At 38.2% G+C, this 26,175-nt stretch overlaps 1 protein-coding gene across 1 annotated transcript in view; it reads right to left on the bottom strand.

Moving 5' to 3' along the window:
* The window catches only part of LOC128861183 (limbic system-associated membrane protein), a 64,363-nt gene that overhangs the window by 7,886 nt on the left and 30,302 nt on the right, over nt 1–26,175 (bottom strand). The window contains exons 4-7 of the mRNA XM_054099116.1: nt 18,188–18,457; nt 9,171–9,268; nt 3,244–3,546; nt 2,427–2,597 (exon numbers count right to left, since the gene is read on the bottom strand). Of these exons, the coding sequence (XP_053955091.1) occupies nt 2,427–2,597; nt 3,244–3,546; nt 9,171–9,268; nt 18,188–18,457 (842 nt within the window). The remainder of the gene's footprint in view (nt 1–2,426; nt 2,598–3,243; nt 3,547–9,170; nt 9,269–18,187; nt 18,458–26,175) is intronic.

Here is a 26,175-nt window from a genome sequence, read left to right as displayed (position 1 = left end):
TAAAGTGATTCGCTATGGCAAGCAAGTTGTGTTGCCATTAATTCGTGACTTTTATTTAACAATCTAGCGACAGAACTCAGAGGAATTATTGTGAGATATTTTATATGGGTAATTCGTTGAATAAAGCCCCATAGAGCAGGATCGTTAAAATTGCAAAGAGTTCCACCGCCGAAGAACTGCAGACAGTTCCAGAAGCCAATCGGGTGGGAGTCTATAGGTAGCAAATGTTTTAGATAGAACTGAAAAATCGCTGCCTGAGGACAAATGAAACCCCGCAGGAATCGCGACTGAGATTGGGCGGTTGGCAGATTTTGCCCCAAACGAAGATGAACTCAGACCTAAGGAAGCAAAATACGCTTGAAAGCACGTATCGAGCATCGTAAAGGAGAAGAACATGGTACAGCTGATTCACCATCTCGGCGACCTGGTTATATCGAGTATAAGAATATTCCCAAGATCGGGAGATCCGAGCGAATAGTTAGCATCAGATCAATGCAGTCGCATCCCGATGATGAGTGCGAACCAAGTGCGATAAGAAGAAGTCAATTGAATGATGCCAACCTGGAAAATATCATGGAGCGAGACTATCCAAAACTGAAATGGTGAAAGAAAGTCCTTTGGCTAAGTCATATTGGGTACAGTGGAATAGTCTTAAAACAATTGATGGAGTCCTGCATCGCGTATGAGAAAGCGGATATGGAAATCATTTCCATAATCTGATTATAGTGCCTAAATTCAGAATTGCATCTGGGTATTACTAAAACGCTGTAGAAGTTTATGTAGCGGTTTTACTGGGTAAACCAAACTACGAGGCCTAAACCATTGCTGCGGTTTTTGTGCAAAATTGGGTGACTCGGTTTGGAGCAACTATTGATTTACATTCAGACCATACCATTCAAGGAGATAAGTTGCTGGTTGGAGATTAAGAAAACACGGACAACAACACCTTTGTACCCCCAATCAAATGGAATGGTCGAAAGATTCAACCCCACTCTGGAGCAGCAGTGCGAAAGGTAGTTGGAAATAGCCAACAAAAGTGGGACCAACACATCCAAATGTTCCTGTTGCCCTATTGATCAGCTGTGCATGAAACTACTGTCCAATCGCCTGCAAGGACCATCTTTGGAAGCGATTGAAGGCTATTTTAAAACAGGTTCGATTATGGTACAAAAACACATGGATGGGACCCATCAAGCTGATACCATAAAAATAGTTTCTCATAAATAGCCATCTGCCGTTCAATTGACGACATAAAGTAATAGATGTTTAGATTTGTCAGTTTGCGAGTATAGCAAAGCGCATCAGACATTTCTTTCTCACTAACCGGCGCCAGTTGGACACTCCAAGTGAAGCCAAGTCCTTCTCAGGTCGATCTTTCTAACGCAGAGGAGGCATGGCTCTTCCTCTGTAATCACCAGTTGGTACCGCATCGAAAACTTTCAGTGCCGGAGCGTTTGTATTTACTCGAACGACAGGACCGCTGAATTTTTATTGGCTATCCAAAGGTACAAAAACCTGTCCCAGAATCTTTCTCTCAAGCACTTTAAGGGACACCTAACTAAAGCCACACAGATAAGGTTTACTCAGTTGGGTGATGGTGGACTTCAGCCTTTCAAATAGTATGCTCGCTAGAACCTTATTTGCGATATTTAGATTCCGGGTAATTCGCATAGATTGCAGAATCACTCTTTTTATGGATTGGTTAGAGTGCACTTAAATTCCAATCTGACTATATTTTCCAAGGGAGCATATGCATACACCTTACCACCTCTCGCAGCCTTTGAAGTTATTTAGCCTCGTCATGGTCGGGTAGCGGAATGACAGACGCAGTTGTCACTCTTTAGCAAATTCGAGAAGTGTTCCCTCCATAATTTAAGTATGACCTTCGTACAGGAAAACGTCCTGGTCTTGAAACTTTCTGTAGCCGCCAAACTTTCTGATAGAATTTTCGGGCGTTTTTCTGATAATACGTCTCTATTCCTTTTTCACCCTCGGTAGCGAGCTCATATGGCTCGCGTTGCGCTCGATGGCAGTGGGGCGTTGTTTTTTCGGGCTCGCCGAAATCCGATTTCTTCGGCGGTGGTTCGATAATTGGATTTCTAAATAAAACTCACAAACTAATGACAAGACAACTTGCTTGCTTTATTTTATTTCAATCCTTAATCAATTTACTTCACGGTTACACGTTTGCACGGTCAACATAAAATATTAATTTGTGTGCATCACGTGCTTATATGCACGTGCTTAACAAGAATCGTAATATCTAGATGGAGCAACTCATATCTTCTGGCAAATTGCAACCTGGAATCTTGTTTTTATATATTTCTTTTTCGATTTTTCATTAAGTCGGTATTGCTAGTGGGATCGCGAACTTTCACATTTATTCACACATTTTTATATTCTAATATACATAATTACGTAATTACCTCATTCCAGCCATATTTGTTTTTAGCTTGTACAATGGCCTCATATACCGCATTATGCTCCAAATTTTTTATTACATGTGACATAATGAAATGAGTGTTATCAAATCGGATTAACGTTGGATTTATATGATTTTCATGCCATTTCCCTGGGTGCTGATACGTTTCATTCATCTGAAATAAATGATAATATTCACATACCTTTACAAACTAACTACATTTTAAAATTAAATCCCTTCTCTTCCGCGAGAAAATATGTGGCTCCTGTGGTACAGCCAACGCTGTAATGATTAAATGCCACAGTTTTAGCAAGATATTTTTAATCCAAGCAAATGTTTTTTAACAGTAGCAACCATATTTTGGTATATCTTACTTGTTAGTATTTATCGCTCTTCAACATAAGTACATATAGGTTTTTTTTAGCTGCATAAGCATGATTCAATTATTATCATTATCATTGAATCATGCTGCATAAGAACTATCGATATAGATAACTATGATTCCATAATTGAGAATGTTCAGTAAGGTTTGGCAAGTCATCATGAATCGTTTAACGCCAGAACGTTTTCAAATTGTGGAAATTTACTTTGGGGAAAAATGTGTTCGCGAAGTTCATAGAGCACTGGCGATATCATCGCTCCTTATTTCTTTTGATATGAGGAAGGTTACGCCATTACCGTGAATCGAGCCATACTGTTTTCAAAAATTAATCAGCTAATGGCGCAACTTGTCATAGATCGCGCTAACAATTGATTTATTGCAATATTCAAGTCAGGATCATATACCACAGGAGCACAGCTATTAACTCCAAGTGTCTTACCAATAGTCGTCTATATAAAAGTTTTATTTCGTCAAGTGGGGGTAAGGATTCAATAGTCCAGGTTAGATTGTAATGATCAAGGTATCCACTTAAAGCGGGAGATATGAAATTCGCTGGGCCCGGACGACCAGATACTTCAATATATTTTTTCGTTCTTCCCAACGCATTATCGGCAACGCAGCTGTAATTTCCAAAATCAGATGGCTGAAATTTCTTGATTATTAAGGTATATTTATCATCAATTGCTTGCATTGCCCTCCTGTCCGTAGGATCTAATAAAAACGAGTTTTGATACCACAGCATCTACAAAAATGAAATTTGGTGACCTTAGAAAATTAGAATATTAAAGTTTAGTAAAAAATATTTGTTAAGTCAATGGTTCTTTTGGTCGAAGTTCAATCTAGAATTGCTTACAGATTCCGTCAACTAATTCTTATGCAAAGACATACAAGGTTGGTAAAAAATATACGGAGCGAGATTTCGAAGCCCCTGGCTGTACACAGGTGGGCAAAATGACAGAAACTCGGTCGAATTTGGTCGCGTGTACATCTGAGGCCAAATAAAAGGCTTAATCAGACTAGTCAAAAGATCGTATGGGGAGAAGATCCAACATTACTCCAATAGAAGTCTTTTGATAACACACGAAGAAAAGTACTTTATTGGTTGCGATGCTAATACGGTGGGTATTTGGAGTGGCACAGACATCAATGAAAAAAGTGTATGGCTTCTAGAGCATGTTACGCCAAGTATATAAGTACTTCCATTAATGTCAAGAAACTTATATTGCTCTCTATAGTAGTACAAAAGGTTTGACTTCAGGTGAAACTGATGAGCTTCGAAGCTCTCTCAGATTATCAACAAAAGGTTTGAGATCAATAGGTTTGTGATGTTCCCGCTGGCATGCACGGCAAAAATCGCGCGAGGTGAAAAGTGGCTCGTAGATGTTGACTTCTGATCACTGGCTCTCAAGGGGTTGTCGTAGCGGACAACATTTGGCTGAGCAGATAGAAGATTCCATATTCATCACGGTAAACGACGACATCCCTACCAGGATAGTGGGCAGCTGCAACAGCTTGCCAGACCTAACAGATGCTATCCGTAGCATAAGACACCACTCTCTTTCTACGAATGGCCATACTTATATAAATTTAAAGCGTTGTTGAAACCTGTACAACCCGCCAGCCAAGGTAGATCTTTTCTATCCCCAGTACGGAAGTCACTTGGAGCCCTCACGGAATTTGCATAATAACTTTCACTAGCTACACGTCAATATTGGTCCTGAAAAAATCATGGTATGAACACTGCACTTAGCCCCATAACCAAAAAGGCCCTTGCTAGAGCAATTGTTCTAGTAGCATTTGATTTTACCAAGACTTTCGACACATTTAGCTGCACAGCAGCTAGTTGGCATTGAGCAGTCCACTCTCACACAGGGACTGAAAAGGTAGACAGCAAATTATTTGTGTGGTTAACACTTGTTAGTGTTATGGAGCAAGATTCGCCACTAGCGAGTATGGATATACCTCTTTAAACTGTAAAACTCCCTATCTTACAAACACATGTAATTTAAGACAGCTCTGTCATAATCACAGAACGGGTATCTGTCATCATTTAAATGCCCACAATGAGCACGTCTACAGGCTGTCATACAAGAATTAAAAATTTCAAGGACTCGCTCATACATAATCGCATTAATCTCGGAAATCTCGATCCGAATGTTGTGTTTCAGCTCGTTGCTGGCTTATTCACATAGATTTTACTTAAAAAAAAAAAACACAAAAATTAGTTTAGTAGAGTTAGATCGCATGATCTAGGTGGAAAGCTTATGTCACCATTACTTTAAATTAATCGACCGAGAAACTTAGATCGCAATAATCCGAAGTTTTCCCGTATTGTGAGACTTGTGGGTAGAGTTGGGTTTCGGGAATTTCCCGACGGGAATTCTCGAGAAATTCTCGATATTTTTCCATCCCGAATCTCGAGAATTGAAATTTTTAGCATTTCGGGAAATCCCGAATCTCGAGAATGTTTCAAGATTTCTCGAGAAATCCATTTTTTTTTTTAATTTTTGTTGTCAAATATTAAGAGAAAAAACAATTCTTTCAAAAGTAAAAGAATACACATACATATGATTAATACCTGGAAACACCAAACTGTAACGGCCATTATGTTACAAAGAATCGCACACTACATACTGTTTCGCAGAATCACATACAATTCACACCATAGTTTCAATTGCTATGCGAAAAGCCACAACAGTATAACTGTTCCATTTGTTTGTTTGTTTTTTTTTTTTTTGTTTTAGGGTGACTACAGAGTAAATGCTAGATGCGTTGCTATGCTATGTCGAGGGAAAGCACAGTAACATCAAGCTAATGAAGTTTAGTTTTATGTGTTTCTTATATGTATGTAGCAGCAGTTAAGCAATTAGAAATGCTTTGAAAATAGTCAAGCAATTTCAATTTGTTCGCAGACTGCACAGACGACGTTTGTAAATTTATTTTTTGTAGTGAGCGGGTGCATTTCATTTTGTGGTACCTGATTAAGTATAAATTATACACCGTATAATAAAATATTTTGTGGTCCAAATATTACTTATTTTTAAGTTTTGAATCGACGTATCGTTGACTGTGAGTACCGGTTAGTTACTTCCTTTAAAAAACAAAATTTAAAACAAATTTTGAATTTTTAGCATTAAAAATCATGAGTTCAGAATACGAATACGACCAAGTCTGGCAGCTTTTCAAGCGATTTGACGACGAAGCAACATGTTTGAAATGCAAGTCATCGTCAACATCTGGACTTCACCGTCACATGGAGAGGATACACAACATGAAGCTAAGGGAACATGGGGTTCCAAAAGAACAGCCACCAGCCAAGAAGACCCGAACTCTTCACAACTTTTTCAATACTTCTTCCTCGCCTGAATCGCTTGAACAAATTGTTGCAAAATTGGCTGCAAAAGATGGAATTCCAATAAACGCGATAACAAAAAGTGAGTTCATTCGTAATAGTATCAGCCGCTTAGGATTTCATCTTCCAAAGTGTCACAAAGCTGTTCTGGGTTTGGCGATTTGAAGATCAAAATTGAAAATTTTAAATCTGCACAGCGTAAGTTCAGCTTGAGCATCGACGAGTGGACAAGCGTGCGAAACCGACGTTACATGAACATCCATAAATATTATGACGATGGACAATCTGACAACCTTGGCCTGGTTCGCATTCAGGAATCATGTCCCGCTGAAAAAGTATATGAGCTCGTAAATGCAAAGCTTTCAGACTTCAATATAAAACTACAGTCCGACATCGTGGCTATTACAAGTGATGGTGCCAGTGTCATGATCGAATTTGGGAGACTATCACCAGCGCATCAACAGATTTGCTACAAACACGGCATACATTTGGCGGGCATGGAGGTAATGTACCAGAAACGAAAAGTCGCAAACAGGATATACGATAGTGACGTAAGCGATGGAGACGATTCGGATGATAGAGGCTCCGATGAAAATGAAAACAATGCAGCCAGTACTTCATTTTCCGACATTAATGCGGAAAACGCTTCCGATGACGAGGACGACAATATCGTATTTGTTGATGACAAGACGGTCACTATAAAGTCTGCATTTGAAATCGTAAAAAAGGTTCGCAAGATAGTTTTGAAATTCAAGAACTCGCCTGTACGGAATGCCATCTTGCAGAATTATGTTAAAGAGGTCGAGAAGAAAGAACTTTTTTTGCTGTTGGATTGCAAACCACGTTGGAATAGCCTGGAAACTATGCTGGCCAGATACATTTGCATCAGCAAGCATGTTCGTAAGGCGCTCGACACTCTTAATTTAAATTTTATGGCCACTACTGACGCAGAAGAAAAGTATTTCGAGGATATCATAAATGCTCTTAAACCTATATGTGTTGCTGTAGAAGCACTTAGTCGCCAAAATGTGAACTTACTTGCTGCGGATTCTATTCTCAAATTTTTGTTCACAAAATTGGAGAATCAGCACACCGAATTGGGCAATGAATTCTTATCCAGCCTAAAAAAAAACTTAACAGCTCGTAGATCTAGCCGTTTGTTATCGGCCTTTAAATATTTACACGATCCAGTTAACAGCTCTAGTGACAAATCTGAATTTTTCCACACCTGTTCTAAAACAGAATTAATAAAAGAAGCCGAAAACTACTTGGTTCGTCTATTTTCTACGAGCATTCAAGAAGACCAAGCAGTGTCTAGTTCTGACGATGATGACGTATTTGCAACCAACAACGTCGATGAAGAAGATATGGCGAAACAGCTTGAAAAATACGTTCAGCAATGCTCAAAACCGAAAGCAGACATTGCGCAACATGCGGCGAACCAGATGTTTTCGTCGCTTAGAAACGAGCTAAAACTATATGAAAAAACTGGAGAGAAAACACAAAATGTTGAAAGACTGATCGGGGCTTTTAACACTGTTAAGCCAACATCGACTCAAAATGAGAGGAATTTTTCTACAGCGGGTAATTTTGTGTCCAAAAAGCGTACGCGATTGTCAGACGAAGCCATTGACAGTCTGTGTTTTTTAAAACACCATTTTGGGAAATAATGTTTACAATCACTTTTTTCCCCTATTTTAATAAGTATAATCTTGAATTATTTTTGTTTTGAATTTTTTTGTAATTATTTTTGTTTCACTTTTTTGTTTGCAATAATTGAAATAGTAAGTATTGTAATATTTTCAAATATTTTTTTATGTAATTTATACTTTAATAAAAATAAATAAAAATAATATTTTATGAAATTCATTGCTCTTACACTGGTTTTAGATTTTTTTTTTAAATTTTTTGGAATTTTTCCCGAATTTTCGAGAATTCTCGAGAAATCTCAAAAATTATTTTCGGGAAATCCCGCATCTCGAGAATTGAAATTTTCGTTATTTCGGGAAATCCCGATTCTCGAGATTGGGATTTTCTCGGGAAATACCCAACTCTACTTGTGGGTCCATCCTGGTTAAAATAAAAATCGTCTATGTCGATTCCTTCAAGCTCAGGCCACAAAAAATCTTCAATGAGCTGTCTATAATGATGTCCATTGACAATAACAGTTATTTCATTTTCATCTTCGAATATATTGTATATAAAGTATAAGTTCCTATCGTTCCGTTAAGGAGCAAAGGACCGTAACAAGTTTTTTCCAAGCTTTTCTGTGATTTGCATGAGTTTTGATCTCGTTCCAACTTAGCTGGAGATTCTCCACCACAAAACAATACTTTTTAGTGGATATAATAATTTTTCTGAAATCACTCTTGGGTTTTCTTCTCTCCACATGCGGCAGTTTTGTATGCTGATTAATTCTCCAGTGTGAAATGAGCTTCATCACTAAAGATGATTTTGCGTAAAAAACCATGTAAATGCAAATCCATATATAAAATCCACCAAACTGTTTCGGAATGCCTAATTATTAATTATTGATGTTGAACGTAGTTAAGCAACAACAGTGCATTAGCAGTAATATTATCACCAGAACGTCCAGTACTTTTTCTATCCTCGACAGAATTGCCGACTTATCGGACGATTATTTCCACCAAAAAAAAACCGAATTTTGCGATATGTTGTTCTGAAATATTGACCACTTTCATAATGATTTTCAATAATTTTGACGGGGTTTTTTATCGTGCTAAAATGTCTTTCCCGTGCATCTCTCTTGACAAGTGTCAAAGATGACAGAAATGTGCCGTCTAGGAACTATTCACTACTGACTTCTAGGCGTCACTTTTGAAAGGCCCTTTACTAACGAGAAATGGGTGTCGTGGTGTGGTAGGTCTACAACAAGCGGTGTCACAAGGGAAATATTTTACCAAATTTGAGTCGCAAAATTTACAAGATAAGTTGAGTCCCAAATATGTGATCTATGCTTGAGTTATTTTAAATTAGAGTAGTTATTTTTTTACCTCAGAGTTTACATCGCCATGAACTATGCATGCAAGCTCCACATCATGACCTTCCGCTGCATGCACCCAGGACTTTTCCACAGTTATTTCAGGTGGAGCTTTAAAATATAGAAAATCATATTAAATGGTTTATGAATACAATTGCGCTAAAATAAATAATTCATATAAAATAAATAAGTTAAGGCAATCTGTTATAATCTCATAAGGTATAAGATTTGGCCCTTAGTAGTTAAAATAACAAAAAAATCTGGTAGCCCTGATAGGTGTGAAATCAGAAAATTTTGAGAACAGAAAATTGGAACTTTGAAATAAGAATTAAATTACAAATAATGGCCCCTTTAATATTGAATCTTGAAAAAAACATTAAAAAAACAAACTAAAAGATCTGTCAAAAAAGAAATATTTACTTAGTTTCTTGCAGAAATAGCGAAGCAAACTATTCAAATATCATAATTAAAAATAAAACTGAAACATTCATACATTTTTTTATTTTTTTTCTTTTCCCTTTATTTTATACATCTGTTTATTGACATTAAGTACGTTGTTTAACAATTTGGCCAGGATTCACATACATCGCTTAATGACCAGTGCCAAAACGATAAAAATTAAAATAAGCGAAATAATATATATACAATTAAATAATATTCAATACAAGTTTGCCTCTACATAATTACAATTGTACAATAATATAACAGCAATTTAAATATTTTTACATATTTATTGTTTTCTAGCATTCATTAAGTCGCTTGGTCGTGTTCTCTTTAGAAGTCTTTTTGTGTTTTTTCCCCTTTCCAGAAGTTTGTTGATTTCTGCATCATTGTGTTCGTGTATTTTTTCAAAGTGCCTCCTTGCTATTTTCTGTTCGTCGTTTACTGTTGCTGTATTAAAAGTCCTGTGTCCGTGTACGGTTAAAATTCGAAGAATCTTTGATTATCGTTGAATTTTTACTATATGAGACTTTTTAGCTGTTCCCCACACCTGTAGTCCATATAGCCAGATTGGTTTAATCATGGCTTTGTACACTAATAGCTTGTTCTGTATAGTAAGTCTGGATTTTGTGCTGACTAACAATGAAGTTGTCGAAGTTTTTCTTTTATTTGTTTGATCTTTTGCTTAATGTGGTGATTCCAATTTAGTTTCGAATCCAAATGTATTCCCAGGTATTTAGTAGTTGATTTTATTGCAATTGCTTTGCCATTTATTTTAATTGGAACTGCAGTAAATTTTATTTTGGCAGTAAATATAACCTGTGCGGTTTTGTCTTCATTTATTTTTAGGCACCAATTATCGAACCATTCCTTAAATGCTTTTGTGTATCGCTGCAGTTTTTCAGTAGCTGCAATGAATCTATTGTTAAGCGTTCTTATGTATTTGTCATATTGATCCAAGTTTATTATATGTCTAGCTGGGCAATAAATGGAGGAGATAGATACTGGTCCATTTTTGTCATATATTTGTAATGTCGCGGATTGAAGATGAGGCGTCGAATACTGAAATTGTTCTATGTGAGTTATGCTTGATTTAATAATTATAGCTCCATGGGTTCTTCCATCAGGATGGTTTGTCACATACATTTTATAATTAGGAAATTTCAGAAACTTTTGTCAGTGAAGTGTGTTCCTGCAATCAATGCTATGTCAATTTCTTTGTCAACTAAAAATTGTTTTAGTTCTAAATAGTGCTGTGTTAGTCTATTTGCATCCAAATTGGAATTTTATTTTCATCACTTTTGTCCATTCATATTCTTTAAAAGCATTTTAATTATATTCATCATATTTGGTTCATAAATAATAGTTAAACTTCATAGAAATTAAAATAAAAAGTGGGATTTTTTAGGATCTCAATGTGGTCGGCAAAGTCAAAAATTTCTTGCGGCATGCGGATAGATGCCGATCATGTTTGGATGTAATAGACTGGCCTGTGTATAATACAATGACCAAGACGAAGTCGTGTGAAAGGTCTGAGTATGGTTAGTAGGTTAGTCTCTTTCTGCTCATGTAGATTTTCATTTTGAGGCAAAATCCTAAGTTATTTCGAATACAAATAGTAGATATTTGCACTTCAATTTAAAAATTGTGTCAAACTGAATCAAACAACGCTTAAAGGTGACACTAATTTTGGCGCAAGATTGGAAGAGTGCTAAAAATGTATGACCATTGCCCTACAATTTCGGTTTGAGACATTCACATAAATGTAAATATTATATATAATTTATATAGAAATATTATATATAAATAAATGTAAATATTATGTATATCGTAACTATACATATAGATAGAGATTATAGATTAGAGATATCAAAGAGTTCCTCTGTAACACCTAACTACTAAGAGGAAAGGGTGATTGGAGGAGAGGCGAGGAGGCACAAATGTCATTGCCATCAGAAACCCCAGAAAAACAGACTGGCAGAAGTTTAGGGGGCGTTGCGCGACCTTTGCGTGACGCCACCAAGACTTCGGAAGGAACAGGGCATTGAATCTTTTGAGTTAGCCTGTCCAATTCGACCTCTCCTTAACTGAACTCCCGTTCCTTGGTGGAATCCAGAGCTCCAGACGTTGAGACGTGAGTTCAGAAAACTTCTAAACCCGGCCCTCAAGATTAATCTTGGTGAGGACTGGGAGCGTTATCGTCATGTTCAGAGGAACTACAAGAGGCTTATTCGGTATTGAATCTTTGAGTGGCACGGCAAAATTAGTTAGGACCCTAAAAAGGGACTCAACCTCAAAGCTGGGGTCACTTAGGAAATCTGATGGTTCCTTCACGGAGAGGCAAAGTGAGACACTCAGCTTATCACTTTCCCGATAATCTGATAAACCTCGGCCAGCAACAGCTCTTATTGATAGAGGCTGATGTCAGAGCTGCTACACCTTCTCGGCATGCTGGTACATTGCCAGATGTGTGGTGAATGGATAAACGCTCGGGCTATAGCCTGTCATGCTGAAGGAAGTCGCAGAGTCCCTGAAGAAAATCTTTACTGCATGCCTGCCACTGGTCTATATACCACGCTCTTGGAGGTTGGTGAGGGCCGCCTTCACCCGATGCTGACCCAAAAAAACGTCTCGGTGCGAGCAAAGGAAGATCTGCTGGTATCATCCGGGGTTAATAGAGGCTCTGGTGCATGGAGACAGATCCCTTAAGCGATCCGGCGAGTCTACGCACAAGCATATGTGGACGACGTTGCCTGTTTGGTAACAGGCCCTTCGCTTATGAGCATCTGTAGCAAAGTGCAGAAAACACTGGATCTGATTGACGCTTGGTGCTGTGCGAATGGCCAATCGGCAAACCCTGCCAAGACTGTTATTGTCCTCTTCACCAGAGGGAGGAAGATTGATGGGCCCGTTCTGCCTAAGCTAAACGGAGTCACAATCTAGCTATCTAAAGAAATCCAATATCTTGGAGTAATCCTCGATAGTAAATTCCTTTGGAAGTCACACGTTGAAACAGAGGCATCCAAAGCACTGACAGCCTTCTGGCAGTGCAAAGGTGTATTTCAGAAAACGTGGGATCTTTCTATGATAAGACATATTATCTCCTTTGCATCAGTGGTCAGGATGAGTAGACTTTCTCTCGTGGGAGTCAAGAGGACCTTATCGAGACTACAACGTACTGTGGCCATCTGTTGCACCGGAACTTTTCCGACTACTTCAGGCCCGGCATTACTAGTAGAAGCTCTTGTTGGTCTACCACCCCTTGATGCGTTCATCCAACGAGAGGCCTTGAAGGCCATCTGCAGGCTGAAACCCAATAGGGACTGGTACGGTCCCTATCCGGCATTGGACAACAGAGTAGGCATGGACTTCGATCCAACACTCCTCTCAATGCCCCTTGACTCCATGCCATCAGAGTCGAGCTTGAAAAGAGATACAGTGTGGTGCTGTCAGAGGCTCAATTGTGGTAAAACTCGGAAAATGAGCCCGGCAAACACTGTTTCCTCATTTTCACGGATGGCTCTAGGACCGGGCACGGTTCCGCCTCTGGGGTCTATATGGCGGGAAAAAACTGTTTTTTGCTCTTGGAATGCATGCATCTGTGTTTCAAGCGGAGGTGTATGCTGTTCAAGAAGCAGTGAGCTTTGTTGTACAAAACAGATATAGAGACAGATCTACATATACATAATATGGTCCTTATTTTTCGAAATCAAAATTTTCAATGCAGGAATCTCTCATTATGTTGTTTTTGATAAAAAAAAATATTTCGTGAAGTTTCATACCGATAAATTACCGTTATCACGTGCCGCAATGCCATTGAAATCATACTTAGAAAAGATATATGAAAAATTGACGATATGTTTTGTTTTGCTTTTTTATTTTATGCAAATTCTCATTAAAAAAAAAAACATAAATAAAAAGAAATTCAAATAATTTTTGAATAAAAACTTAGTTCACTTGTTATTTTTGTTACTGAAGTCGACACTCATAGCCTCTCTGGTGTGTTTAGGGTAAGTTTTTCCATATTTCTCCACAACCTATAATTATAATATAAATGAAAATCGTTAATTTTTAATAAATAACAAAATTTTGTATGACGTGTTTTACTTACTTGAAGAACGAACTGCTTTTGGTTTTCATTTTTAGTGAAAGAATTGTTGAATTCTTCCATCAACTTCACCCCCCTTTCAACTGTGTTGTTGACTACATTAATGTTGTCCAAGATTTTTTTCCCTTCAATATATTTCGGGTTAAGATGCCATTCAGCAGCATTTTCATTCAAAAATGCGGGATTTATATTGAAGCGTTCAAATAAATTCATTGAATTTTTAGTTATTAAACAACTTGGAAGGTCTTTTTGTAAAAAAATTTTCAGGTCCTTGTATTGAACAGAAAGTTTTTTCGAGGCATCGGTTTCATTTTTTGATTCACTTTGTTTATCCTGCATTATATTTTTAAGCTTTTGCGCCATCTTCTCTCTTTCTTTAATTGGCGCATTGTGATCAAATAATGAAAACACGACCGCCTCATCTGCCAAGTACCAGAGATGATTTATAAACTTCATTCTTTACCTTGTTGGTTATCTGTTCTTCGTTTACAGCTTTTTTCTAAATTTCGCCATCCTTCATACAATTTTTTTAACTTTTTCACACTATCACTCTTGTCTTTGGTCGGAATTCTTGCCTTTCGCCAAAATATTTCACACTCGTCGATCACTAAATTTGCCGCTTCTGATAAATTCAAGCGCACATTTCGCATATTATTAAATAAAACAGATAAGCAATCTTGATCAGAAGGCAGCTTGCTGCCAAGAATTTGATTTTTCATTGCACCCACTAAATAAATTCCTTGTCGCGGCATTTTAAAGTTTTTCTTAAATGACAAATTTATGCCTCTTAATTTTTACTTCACTTCACTTCACTTCACTTATAATGAATCACACAAATTGCGTGGAGCTTAAAAAATTTTTAATGCAACTACAACGCTAACAGAATAACGGAACTATTCGCAAAATAATTACAACACATATGTGTTATTTAAAGCAGTCAATATGCCCTTTATTGCTTGCTTCTTTTACGCTAATTATGATAACGGTAAAAAGAAAACCAGAAGATAGCAAAATAGCAACACAGCAGTGTATGACAATTTCGTCACTATTGCCTTGACAACGTAACTTCAGTGGCATTGCGGCACGTGATAACGGTAATTTATCGGTATGAAACTTTGGGAATAATTTTTTTTTATCAAAAATATTATATTGAGAGGTTCCTGCATTGAAAAGTCACCAAAATATTTCATGCAGTACATTTAAGGACCAGCCTAATACATATGTGTCTGTAGCGACAGCCAAGCTACGTTCATGGCCTTAGACAGCCCCGCAACCACTTCAAAGGTAGTTGAGTCCTGTAAATCCAGGCGGTACTATGTCGGTAGACATAATAGCCTGAAGCTAATATGGGTCCAGGGACACGTGGGTATCGTGGGTAACGAGACCTCTGACTCCTTAGCTAGGATGGGCTCTGGGCCACTCCCTTTTGCAGCCATCAAAGCCACGGTTAGCAAACGGGTTACTCTAACCCACAATCTTGGCAAGCTGAGAGAAGCTACAGATGGACTAAACTGATGTTACCTGTCATGTCCGACGGACTGTTGCAGTTCCTCCTGTCACTAAGCAGAGGGGGTTGCAGGCAGCTGGTGGGACTGATTATGGGTAACTTTCTATGGGCAAAGCACATGGAAAAATAGAACATCTTAGACAGTGCACTCTGCCCAGCATGTGGAGAGGAGGATGAGACGCGGACCACTTTCTGTGGGTCTGCCCAGCCTTCGCTCGGATCAGGCTTGAGGTCTTTGGCACTGATGTGTTAACAAGCGAGCACCTTGGCTCCTTGGCACTACAAGATCAACTCAGATCTCTTCGGAGGTCGAATAGATTTAAAGAAAATTAAAAAGGGAACCCGAGTGCAGTACTACGGACGTAATTGTGTCTGAGTGCTGTACGTGCTAGTATGTCCCGACAAAAAAATAAAAAAAATGAAAGTCCTCCGTACAACCTACTTTGCCTTAGTATGCATTTACAGGGTGGTTTTCGAAGGAATTTTATAGCTCTCCAGCATTGCTTCTGACTACCTTAATTTCAATTTTATGTCACCTTCTCGTAGTAAACTTTATTTGATGTGACTTACGTTCGATGATAGCCCAAGCTAATATGAAGATCGCAAACGTTTTTCAAACGTGTGTCATACGCATCAATTGATTCTTCACTTGTTTGCTTACGTATAAAACACTCGTGTCCCTTCGTTGCAATATTCCCCTTGGTTTAATAAAACCTTAAAAGTTGGTGCTAATATGATCTTGTGTTAATGTCATTATCAAAGGAACTAAAAATGTCTAAAGACTCAGGTCCTAAATGACAACTCCTTTTTAGTCCCCGTGAATTTCAAGATCAGAACTCCCTTTAAAAAAGAAAACTGCGTTTTCCATTTTTTCTACGAAACCACCTGATTAGTTGCTCTTAAGTTTATTGACATTATGGATTGCACCATTGGTGCAAATTGAGACATATCTGGTTTATTTCCTTCACTTGAAATATCCTGCCTCCTGCTTTCACTAAGGTATTAATAATTTCTGTATTGATTTTATTTTCTTTTTTGTATATTCTTATGAGTAAACACATATGAATAATCGACGCAGTCAGTCGAGGTAACAAGAAGATAACCAACACTGTAACTTCCCTAAAAATATGGATAGCTCTAAAAACCACCTTTGGTAGTAGTCAATGTCATCCATCGCGACGTACTTAGGAGTAATCTTGGACTACAAATTTAGCTGGAAACTAAAAATTGAAGAACGGGTAAGGAAAGCCGAAACTGTTTTGTCGGAGACCCTGACCCCGGACTCTACGTTGGATCTCCAGCTGAGTTTGGGATCTAAGATAACACTTAAGTATTTTGCCTGTTGGGTTAGCATAAGACTAATGCCGTTTAATTTTGAGGGATTAAAGTTTGGTATCTTGGTTCTCTTAGTGAATAGCATCAGCTCAGTTTTGCTCGGGTTTACACTTAAACCACAGTCTGTGGCCCAATTGCTGAGTAATCCCAGAGCTCCTTCCAAAATCTCACTGAGATTTAAGGGTCCGGCACTCGAAGTGTAACCAATTAAAAAGGTCATAAATTTAGTTAGGAAAATTACTTTTATTCAATTCAAAGTAAAAAATGTGTGAAAATAATATAAAACTAAGAATAAATTTACTTTTACTGCGATATGACCACCTCTTGCCTTGACTATAGCCTTGAGACGCTCCAGAAATGAATCGCAAGATGCCCGAATGTGACTTGCAGGTATTTTGCCCTACTCGCGGACAATGGCTTTTTCCAACGCCTCGAGACTGGTGAATCTTTTAATTCGGTCCTTGCTCTCCAAAATAGCCGAAAGAGAATAACCCATCGGATTCACATCTGGTGAATTTGAGAGCCATTGTGTGGACTTTATGAAGTTCGGAACGTTGTTTTTTAGCCATTCTTGGTTTACTCGAGCTTTGTGAGACGGTGCCGAGTACTGTTGAAACGTCCATGGTCTGCCACCAAAATGTTTGTCTGCCTACGGCTTCAAAGCAACCTCCAGATTACTTTCCCGATAATATTTCGCTTTTACCTTCACGCCAGGCTTGATGAAAACGACTGGTCAGATATTTTCAGTTCTTTCGCCATTCGATTGGCACTTCGTCGGGGGTTTTGGTCAAGTCGCTTCTTCACTTTTTGAACCATTTCACGTGACGTTGCAGTCTTTTGATGGCCACCTCCATGACGTTTCGCGATGCTATCAGTATCATTGTAGCGATTAATGGTGCGATAAACAAAAACTTTATTTAATTTAAGGTGCTCGAGCTCACGAATAATCGCTGGTGGAGATTTTCCAGCCAAATCTAATGCAATCACACTATTACGTTTGAAATCCATTACTGATTTTCTTTTTTCGCATTTAATATCGGCAAAATGCTTCCGCGCGCTGGTAAACAATACTCCGGACTGTCATTTAGTCAACTAATAGTCAGCTGATGCCCGTGGACCAGCTGCGCGAGCGGTCTAAAGTTGGTTACACTTAAAGTGCCGGACTCTGTATATGTATGTACTATAGGTGTACTATATAGGTACAGCTTTTATCGGGTGTTTGGCCTAGCTCCTTCTTCTATTTGTGGTGAGCGTCTTGATAGTTTTCTACAAATGGAGATACCTATAGTTTTATGCCGCTTCCGAATGATAAATTGTTTTTTATGAGGATCTTCTTCATGGCAGATATATACTCCAATATTTGTCATAGCCTGCCGAGGGGCTATTAGAAGATAGTTTTTTTAACAATTGGTGATTTATACCCGTGTTTTGCCGCGCACTACAAAGGTAGTCACGCACCAACCCATAACATAATAATAATAATAATTGTTGCTTTTTATTGATTGATATAAGATTATTATATAACAATATTTCATGAGGTACCGTCCCAATAAGGCTCTTAATTGATAAAAATAGCAGGTTTTTGTATATGCAAAAAGTTCCGGATTAACTAAATAAGTTAAAATGTTCATAAACTTACATAAAATAGTTAGCTGTATATCCATTGAAACTCGTTCCTTAACACCATTGTCAGCAGAACATTGATAAATTCCAGCATGATGTCTATCTACGTTTTCCAATATTAAAGTTGAGCTATCCGATAGATGAGTAGGGCCCGAAAATACATCTTTTTTAAACCAGTAAATTGTGGGCACTGGATTTCCCGAAGCTTTGCACTCTAAAGTGACAGTGCTGCCCTTCCGAGCTGTTACTTGACCATTATGAGGCAAAGCACGAAGTGTTGGTGGTACTAAAAAATAAAAAAAATGTTCAGAATATTAACTATATTTTCTTAACTTTATAAATTCAATTACGTATTGGGTTTATGTATATGAAAAAATCATATTCACTGTCCGATTCTGCTCATGTTTAGAAGAATATTATAATATAAAAGCGATGTTAATGTAACATACACATATGTACATACAGTATGCCAATAATGAGTTTTGACATTGAAAATAAATTCAAATTGTCGGCTTCAGTAGCGAAAACTAACACTCTTTACTTATGTTTAAATTCTTTTTTTACGGAATCATGTTTATTCATAGCATTTAAACAGAATTAATAAAAAAACTTCAAATTCTTTGGGAAAACAACGACCAAAACAGCAAAAACAAATAACTAATTATTTTGACACTGTCAATAAATTGCTTTTACACTTTGCCTTTTCAATTTCTTTAGAATATGTTGCGCGATTAACTTGGATTTACCGTTACCTCTGTTTTGCAATGATCATGTTGATGCTTTCGTTTTATCATTCAGTGAAAAATTCTTGCTTTATTCGGACTTCAAATTTAAATACGGTGTTTTTAAAATGCCTGGCAAAAGATTATCTTAATATTACACAATTATAATATTATATTGTATTATAATTATATTATAATTATACTTATAATTATAATATTATATTATAATTAACACATGGGTAAAAGTGTTCCAGAATTGTCTGAGTATATAATGTTACAAGTCGAGCGGAAAAGAGAGTAAATTAGAGCAAAAGCAGGTAGGTCTATGACTAAAATTACTGGACGTGCAGAAGAATGCGCGATGATTCGAATATTGGATCAAAACCCGAGAATTTCCCAGCCCAGAGTCCCGACATAAAAATGATTCAAAATTTGTATGCCTTTTGAAGAAAAGAGTCAAAAAAAAACTTGAAAAGAAAGTAGTAGCATTAAAAACTGCTATAATTGAGGAATAGCAGAGTATACCGAGCGTATATGATATAATAAATTGGTCCATTCCATGAAAAAGTGCCTGCAAATTGTTATTGAAGCTAACGGTTATCATACGAAATATTAAATTAATCATTCAATGACGTACTCACATTATGTACTTAATAAAAAAATCTGTATTAAGTTTGTAAAAACAGTTTATTGACAGTGTCGGATGTATGTTATTTGTTTTTGCTACTTTAGTTGTTGTTTTTCCAAAGAATTTGAACTTTTGTTTTGTTAATTTCCTTTAAATGCTGTGAATAAATATGAATCCGTACAAAAAAGAAGTCAAAGATAAATGAAGAGCGCTAGTTTTTGCTACTGAAGCCGACAATTTGAATTTATTTTCAAAGTCCAAAAACATTACTGACATACTGTAAGTACATACACCCGCTAGGTTGCGCAGAAGTACATGCATTTCTAAAAAGCGTGTTCATTTAATTCGAGATTAAGTGTATTAAGTCATATTGGAGTCCAGATTTTAAAATAACTATTTACGTTCCTAATTGCGCTACTAACACAAGGTCCGAAAATCCATGAAGAATATTTCTCTCTTTTATGAAAACTCCGCATAATAGAAACCTTTACTTGCTTGTTTATCTAACACTCAATTTCGTTACTTACATATGCAGAACAGACTATAAATACATACAAACAACGGACACTATTATGCATTCGGATGAGATTGTTAACTATTTTAACTCCTCTAACTTACCAGGAACTCTGCCGCATAGTTCTGCTTTCACTCCTAGTTGCTGAACTTGTAATTGACCTCCGCAACATATATCCACATCGGTTATATAATATTGGGTTGATAACTAAGTAATTGCGGATTTTTTTTAGAAAATCAAAGACAATTTTTTCATTGAACTAAATAACTTTATTCTGTAATGTATAACCCATTTGGATCAATGAACTTTTGCCATCTTTCAGGCAGCATCATAATCCCACGTCCATAAAACTTCTGGTTTTTATTAGCAAAAAACTGAATCAGATATGATTTGACATCATCATCATTATTGAAATTTTTACCATTCAAGGAGTTGTGTAAAGATCGAAACAAAAAGTAATCAGATGGTGCAAGATCAGGACTATATGGTGGATGGGGCAAAACATCCCAACCAAGCTCCAATAATTTTTGCTGTGTGGCCTTGCATTGTCATGATGGAATCAATACCTTTTCGATTTGTCAATTCGGACCGCTTTTCTTCAACTGCATTGTTTAATTGCGTTAGTTGTTCAATGTAGACATCAGAATTGATCGTTTGGTTGGGTGGTAAGAGTTCAAAGTAGACAATTCCTTTGTAATCCCACCAAACTGATAACAAAACCTTTTTTTTATGAATGTCAGCTTTTGATGTTGCTTGAGTTGGTTCACCTGGCCTGCTCCACCATCTTTTCTGCTTGATATTGTTGTAAACAACCAATTTTTCATCGCGAGTTATCAATCGTTTTAAAAATGGATCATATTTATTATGTTTCTTTAGCAAATCGCAGCTGTTAAAGTGTTGCGTTAATGCGTTTCTTTCAGTTCGTGAGGAATCATTTTCAATGCATGTATGTTATGCATAAAGCTTCTCTGCAATCTCACGTGTTGTACTGTGATGATCCGAATCGATTATTGCTTTGATTAAGGCGTCATCAACTTCAACTGGACGACCAGAGAGTTTTTCATCTTTGAGTGAAAAATTACCAGAACGAAATTTGGCAAACCAATTTTGACACTGCCGTTCTTTTAAGGCTTCGTCACCATAAACAGCACATAATTTTTTATGAGCTTGCAATGCGGTTTTCCCTTTGCGGAAATAAAAAAACAAAAAGCAGTCGATCAAAAAACTTTTTTACTGATTGACAGCTGAATTGTCAACTACAGGGTTTGATTGAAAAGTAATGAGCATTATTTTTTTTAAGCAGTTGTATTAAACCTTTTGGCTTATACAAGTAATATTCTTCAAAATAGGACCCTTGAGCGTCAATACACCGCTGGTAGCGGTCCTTCCACTGCAGGAAACATTTTTTAAACTCATCCGCCGGAATCGTGTTCAATTCGGCTGTCACAGTGTTTTGGATCACCTTGATGGAGTCGCATCTCAAGTTTTCCGGTCACGATTTCCGCACATTGTAATAAGTTAAATTTAACTCTTCACTTATGTCACGTAGACTAGCACGACGGTTAATGTTCAAAAATTCACGAATCTGGTTCACATCTTCGTCTGTTTGCGCCGTCGAAGGCCTTCTAGATCGCCTTCCTTGAACGACTGTGTTACCGTTTTACCTGGGCACTGGACAGATATTGGTCCCCGTAAGCCTCCTTGAGTAGCCCAATGGTTTCGGTACTCGTTTTGTTTAGCTTTACGCAAAATTTGATCGAGTAACGTTGCTCCAACCATCGCTGCATTTTCGCCCCTGCAAAATCCTAACACACTTTTAAAACAGCTTTCACGCGCGGAGCGATGTTGACTGCACCGCTGTTGCCAGCGAACTGGGACCAGTTTCTAGAGAAGGGGAAGGTCCAACGATCATTTTCCCCAACCAGCCGATTCGGTTGATCGCTTGGCAGACGCTCCGCGCGGGAAGGCTCATTACTTTTCAATCAAACCCTGTATCAAATAACAAAATGTGTTTTACATTTGTACTACGTCTGCAAACCGGAAAATTCAACTGAAACCATCTTTGAGTGAAATTCGCAATTACTTAGTTGTCAACCCAATAGAACTACACTTGCTAAGAAAAAACTGTCGCCCATCATTATAGAAGCGAATAATTCTCAATAGTAAATCCAAACAAAAGTATATGTTTTTATGATTCCCTTCAACATATCATTTGAATTTAAGCGCTTGTAATTTACCGTCCATCTTGCTATCTTCATAACCATAAACGAAGCACAAGAGCAATCACTACTCTCCTATGGTAACCGGTTCTACCTTATGGGAATGACTCGGGTTTTTTTCGACCAAAGGCTGCTGCCCCAGTAAATTAGCCCTGTCTAGTGCAATCAGTGTGGTGGTGTTGCTACCGCCATCTGGCGTTATCAGCTTCTACGGCTACTACCTCGACAAATATGTTGGCACAACCAACCAGCATCACAAACCAAACCAAACCGTCACGGTTTCAAGGATCAATACAGAAGCCTCTCTTTGCACTCTTAATCTGTATTTACCTTCTCAGGAATCTTCTAGTTTTGGAAAAATCTCTTTCTTTCCTTGTGGATTATAAAGAAGTACCAAACTTCCTTCGCTGAATCCACAGCATGGTGAAATATGTCCTTCATCTTGTTACTCTTTATCGGATATGCTGCCTCACATGATGGTGTAATTCTTCCATGTCATCCTGCAGTGTTTCCTAATAACTGCCTACGTCCATTTCAGGAGCGGCACTCGCTTCCAAAACTGGTTCTGGCAGGCGATTGGACTGTAGTTTCATGTACAGATGAGCGATAGGACAACGGGAACATTTGGATGTGTTTATCCCAATTTCTTTGACACTTTCCAACTACCTTTCGCAAGTGCTCCTTCCGAGTGCTATTGAATCTTTCGACCACTCCATCTGATTGAGGGTGCAAGGGTGTTGCACGTGTTTTCTTAATTCCCAACAAGCAACACATTTTTTTGAATACTGCGGGTTCGAAGTTCATTTCATGGTCTAAATGCAACTCAATAGGTACTCCAAACCGAGTCACTGAATTCTGCACAAAACCCTTAGCAATAGTTTTGGCTTCTTGGTTTGGTAGAGCGTATAATTCTGTCGACTTACTGAAGTAGACCATAACAACGAACACATATTTATTGCCGGAATCACTTGTTGGAAACGGACCTGCAACATCTATGGCCATTCGTTCAAATGGTAAAACTGTGTTGTATTGCTGTAATCAACCACGACTTCTCCCCTTTGCACCTTTCGCTGCCATACACTCCGCGCAATTTCGAATTCATTCGGCCAGTCATTATCTGCAATTTACCCACTAAAACCGCGCTTAATCTTCTCCTTTAACCCGTTGTAGAATTCTTCCAACACAAATGCAATTCTGAATTTAGGAACTAGAATCAGATCACGGGAATGATTTCCACCTTCACTTTTCCATAGGCGACGCAGAACTCCATCAATTATTGTAACATTCTTCCACTGTACCCAATTCGCCTTAGCCACAGGATTTTCTTTCACCATTTAATTTTTAGATGGTCTCTCCAGCTTCTTTCGCTTCCATGATTTTTCCCAGATCAGCACCATTCAATTGATTTCTTCTTATTGCACTTGGTTCCCACTCATCATTAGTCTGATATCAACTACCCCTTCAGATCTCTCGACTCTGGAACAATGCTTACACTCTATAGCACAAGGTCGCCGAGATAGTTCATCAGCATTTCCATGCTGTTACCCATTTCGGTGCTTGATCTCGAAATCATAATTTTGCAATCTTTCAATCCACTGTGCAATTGGTCCTTATGGATGCTTAAACTGGAGTAACCATCTTATTGCCGTATGGTCAGTTCTTAACTGGAATCGTTGACCGTACAAGTATTTGTGGAAATTGTTTGCGCAATCAACTACAGCTAACAGCTTTCGTCTGGTCACACAGCAATTCATCTCCGGCTATCCGAGGACTCTGCTATAGTATGCGATCACTTTTTCTTGCCCATAGACGATCTGTCACATAGCTCCATCTATTTCATATGCGCTAGCATCTGTATCTTCTTAATGTTTGAGCCACATAAACGCGCAATCTTCTTAGTGGGATTGTTGAAACTCAGGGCAACATTTGCGAACCTTGGAACAAAGCGACGATAATGTGTGTGCAGTTAGGAAACTTCGCACTTCGTGTGCATTTTTTGATCCTGGCCAATCTTTTACTGTTTTTATTTTCTCCTCGTCAGTCTAGATGCCCTTGGTTGTCACCAAGATGCCCTTGGTTGTCACCTTGGTTGGATGTCCAAGATACGTGATTCTGTTTTGAACAAGGCACACTTCCTAGAATTCAATCGTAATCCCGCTGAGGCCATTAGCTGAAGGACTTCTTCAGATGGCCGCTAAATTTTTTACCCATGACGATGATGGCATTCAGATAGCCCAAAGACGTTTTCCCGTGAAGTCTCCTCAGCATATGCTCCATCAGGCGCACAAAGTCTGCTGGTGCTTTAGACAATCCAAAAGGCATCACAGAAAACGGCCACAACCCATCTCCTATGTTGAATTTCCCCCTGACAGTAACAACTTTTTAAATCAAGCGTGGAAATCATTTCACGCCGGATAAAGTGTAGAGAGTGTCTTCTCTTCGTGGTAATGGATAGCTGTCCTTTTTCGTGACCTCATTCAGCTTTCTATAATCTACACGAAATCGGGTGCTTCCATCTTTCTTCCTTAGCAGTACAACCGGAGAGCTCCTCGAGCTTATTGATGGCTCCACTTTGCTGCATATCCTGGATTATCTGATTATCTTGGCTTTGTATCTCTTCTATCTATTCGATTTTTCAAGATGGCAGAATTTTCAAAATCCCCGTTGAATAGGTAGCCGTATTTCTCCAGCAATTTTTTAACTTTAGTTCAATAGGCTTGGGGATAAACGCCGATAAAACGGGTATGATACTTTTTACTAGAAGGTACAAGATCCCGAATTGAGACCCCCCGAAGCTAAATGGCGTAAAACTGACTCTTAAGGACACGCAAAGTACTCGGAGTAATTTTGGATGGCAAACTATCATGGAAGCACTATACCTATATTGGAGAGGAAGAAAAAGGCCAGTAACGCACTATATGCATTTAAAAGAATGCGAGGAGTTATAATACATTCACATATAACATGATCTACTTTTTCGTGCTTAACTCCCAATCCGTAATTAAGAAGCGAGATTTACCATACAAAATTTCGCCCGCAAAATCTGAGATTATAAAATAATCCTAGATAATAACCATACTTTTTGACATACAACGCTGTGTTTTCTGTGTAATAGATCATTATTTTTACGCGTGTAAAGAAAAACGTCGAAGTAAAAACTAAATAAAATGGATGTCGGCAACGAAAACAGGTTTGACATAATTCTAATAAAATGTTTGTTAGGTATTATTATCTATGCATTCATACATATAACAGAAAAAAGCGTGTTTCCATAAACGAGTTTAAAAAAGCGCGCCTGTCGTTTCTTTCTCTGGCTAACCGTCGCCAGTTGGACACACCAAGTGATGCCAAGTCCTTTTCCACCTGATCTTTCCAACGCAGAGGAGGCCTTCTTCTTCCTCTGCTACCACCAGCTGGTACCGCATCGAATACTTTCTGAGCCGGAGCGTTTCCATCCATTCGGACATGACCCAGCCAACGTAGCCGCTGGATCTTTATTCGCTGCGCTATGTCAATGTCGTCGTAAAGCACATACAGCTCACCGTTCCATCGCCCGCGATATTAGCCGCTGCCAACGTGCAAAGGTCCAAAAATCTTGCGCAGAATCTTTCTCTCAAACACTCCAAGCGTCGCTTCATCGGATGTTGTCATCGTCCAAGCTTCTGCGCCATACGTCAGGACGGGCATGATGAGAGCCTTGTAGAGTGTTAGTTTTCTTCGTCGAGAGAGGACTTTACTACTCAATTGCCTACTTAGTTTAAAGTGGCACTTGTTGGCAAGAGAGATTCAACGCGTTAACGCTATTCTAACCTCATCATGATCGGGTAACGGAACGACAATTCCGTCGTCAACGATTGGGGCATCGGGATCTAGACATTCTCTGTGACATGCGCAGCTGTCACTGTTTAACAGGTTCGAGAA

This window comes from Anastrepha ludens, chromosome 4 (genome assembly GCF_028408465.1).
Source record: "Anastrepha ludens isolate Willacy chromosome 4, idAnaLude1.1, whole genome shotgun sequence".
Taxonomy (NCBI): Eukaryota; Metazoa; Arthropoda; class Insecta; order Diptera; family Tephritidae; genus Anastrepha; species Anastrepha ludens.
Note: the sequence above shows the minus strand (reverse complement) of the source record. Positions and strands in the feature narration are given on the sequence as shown.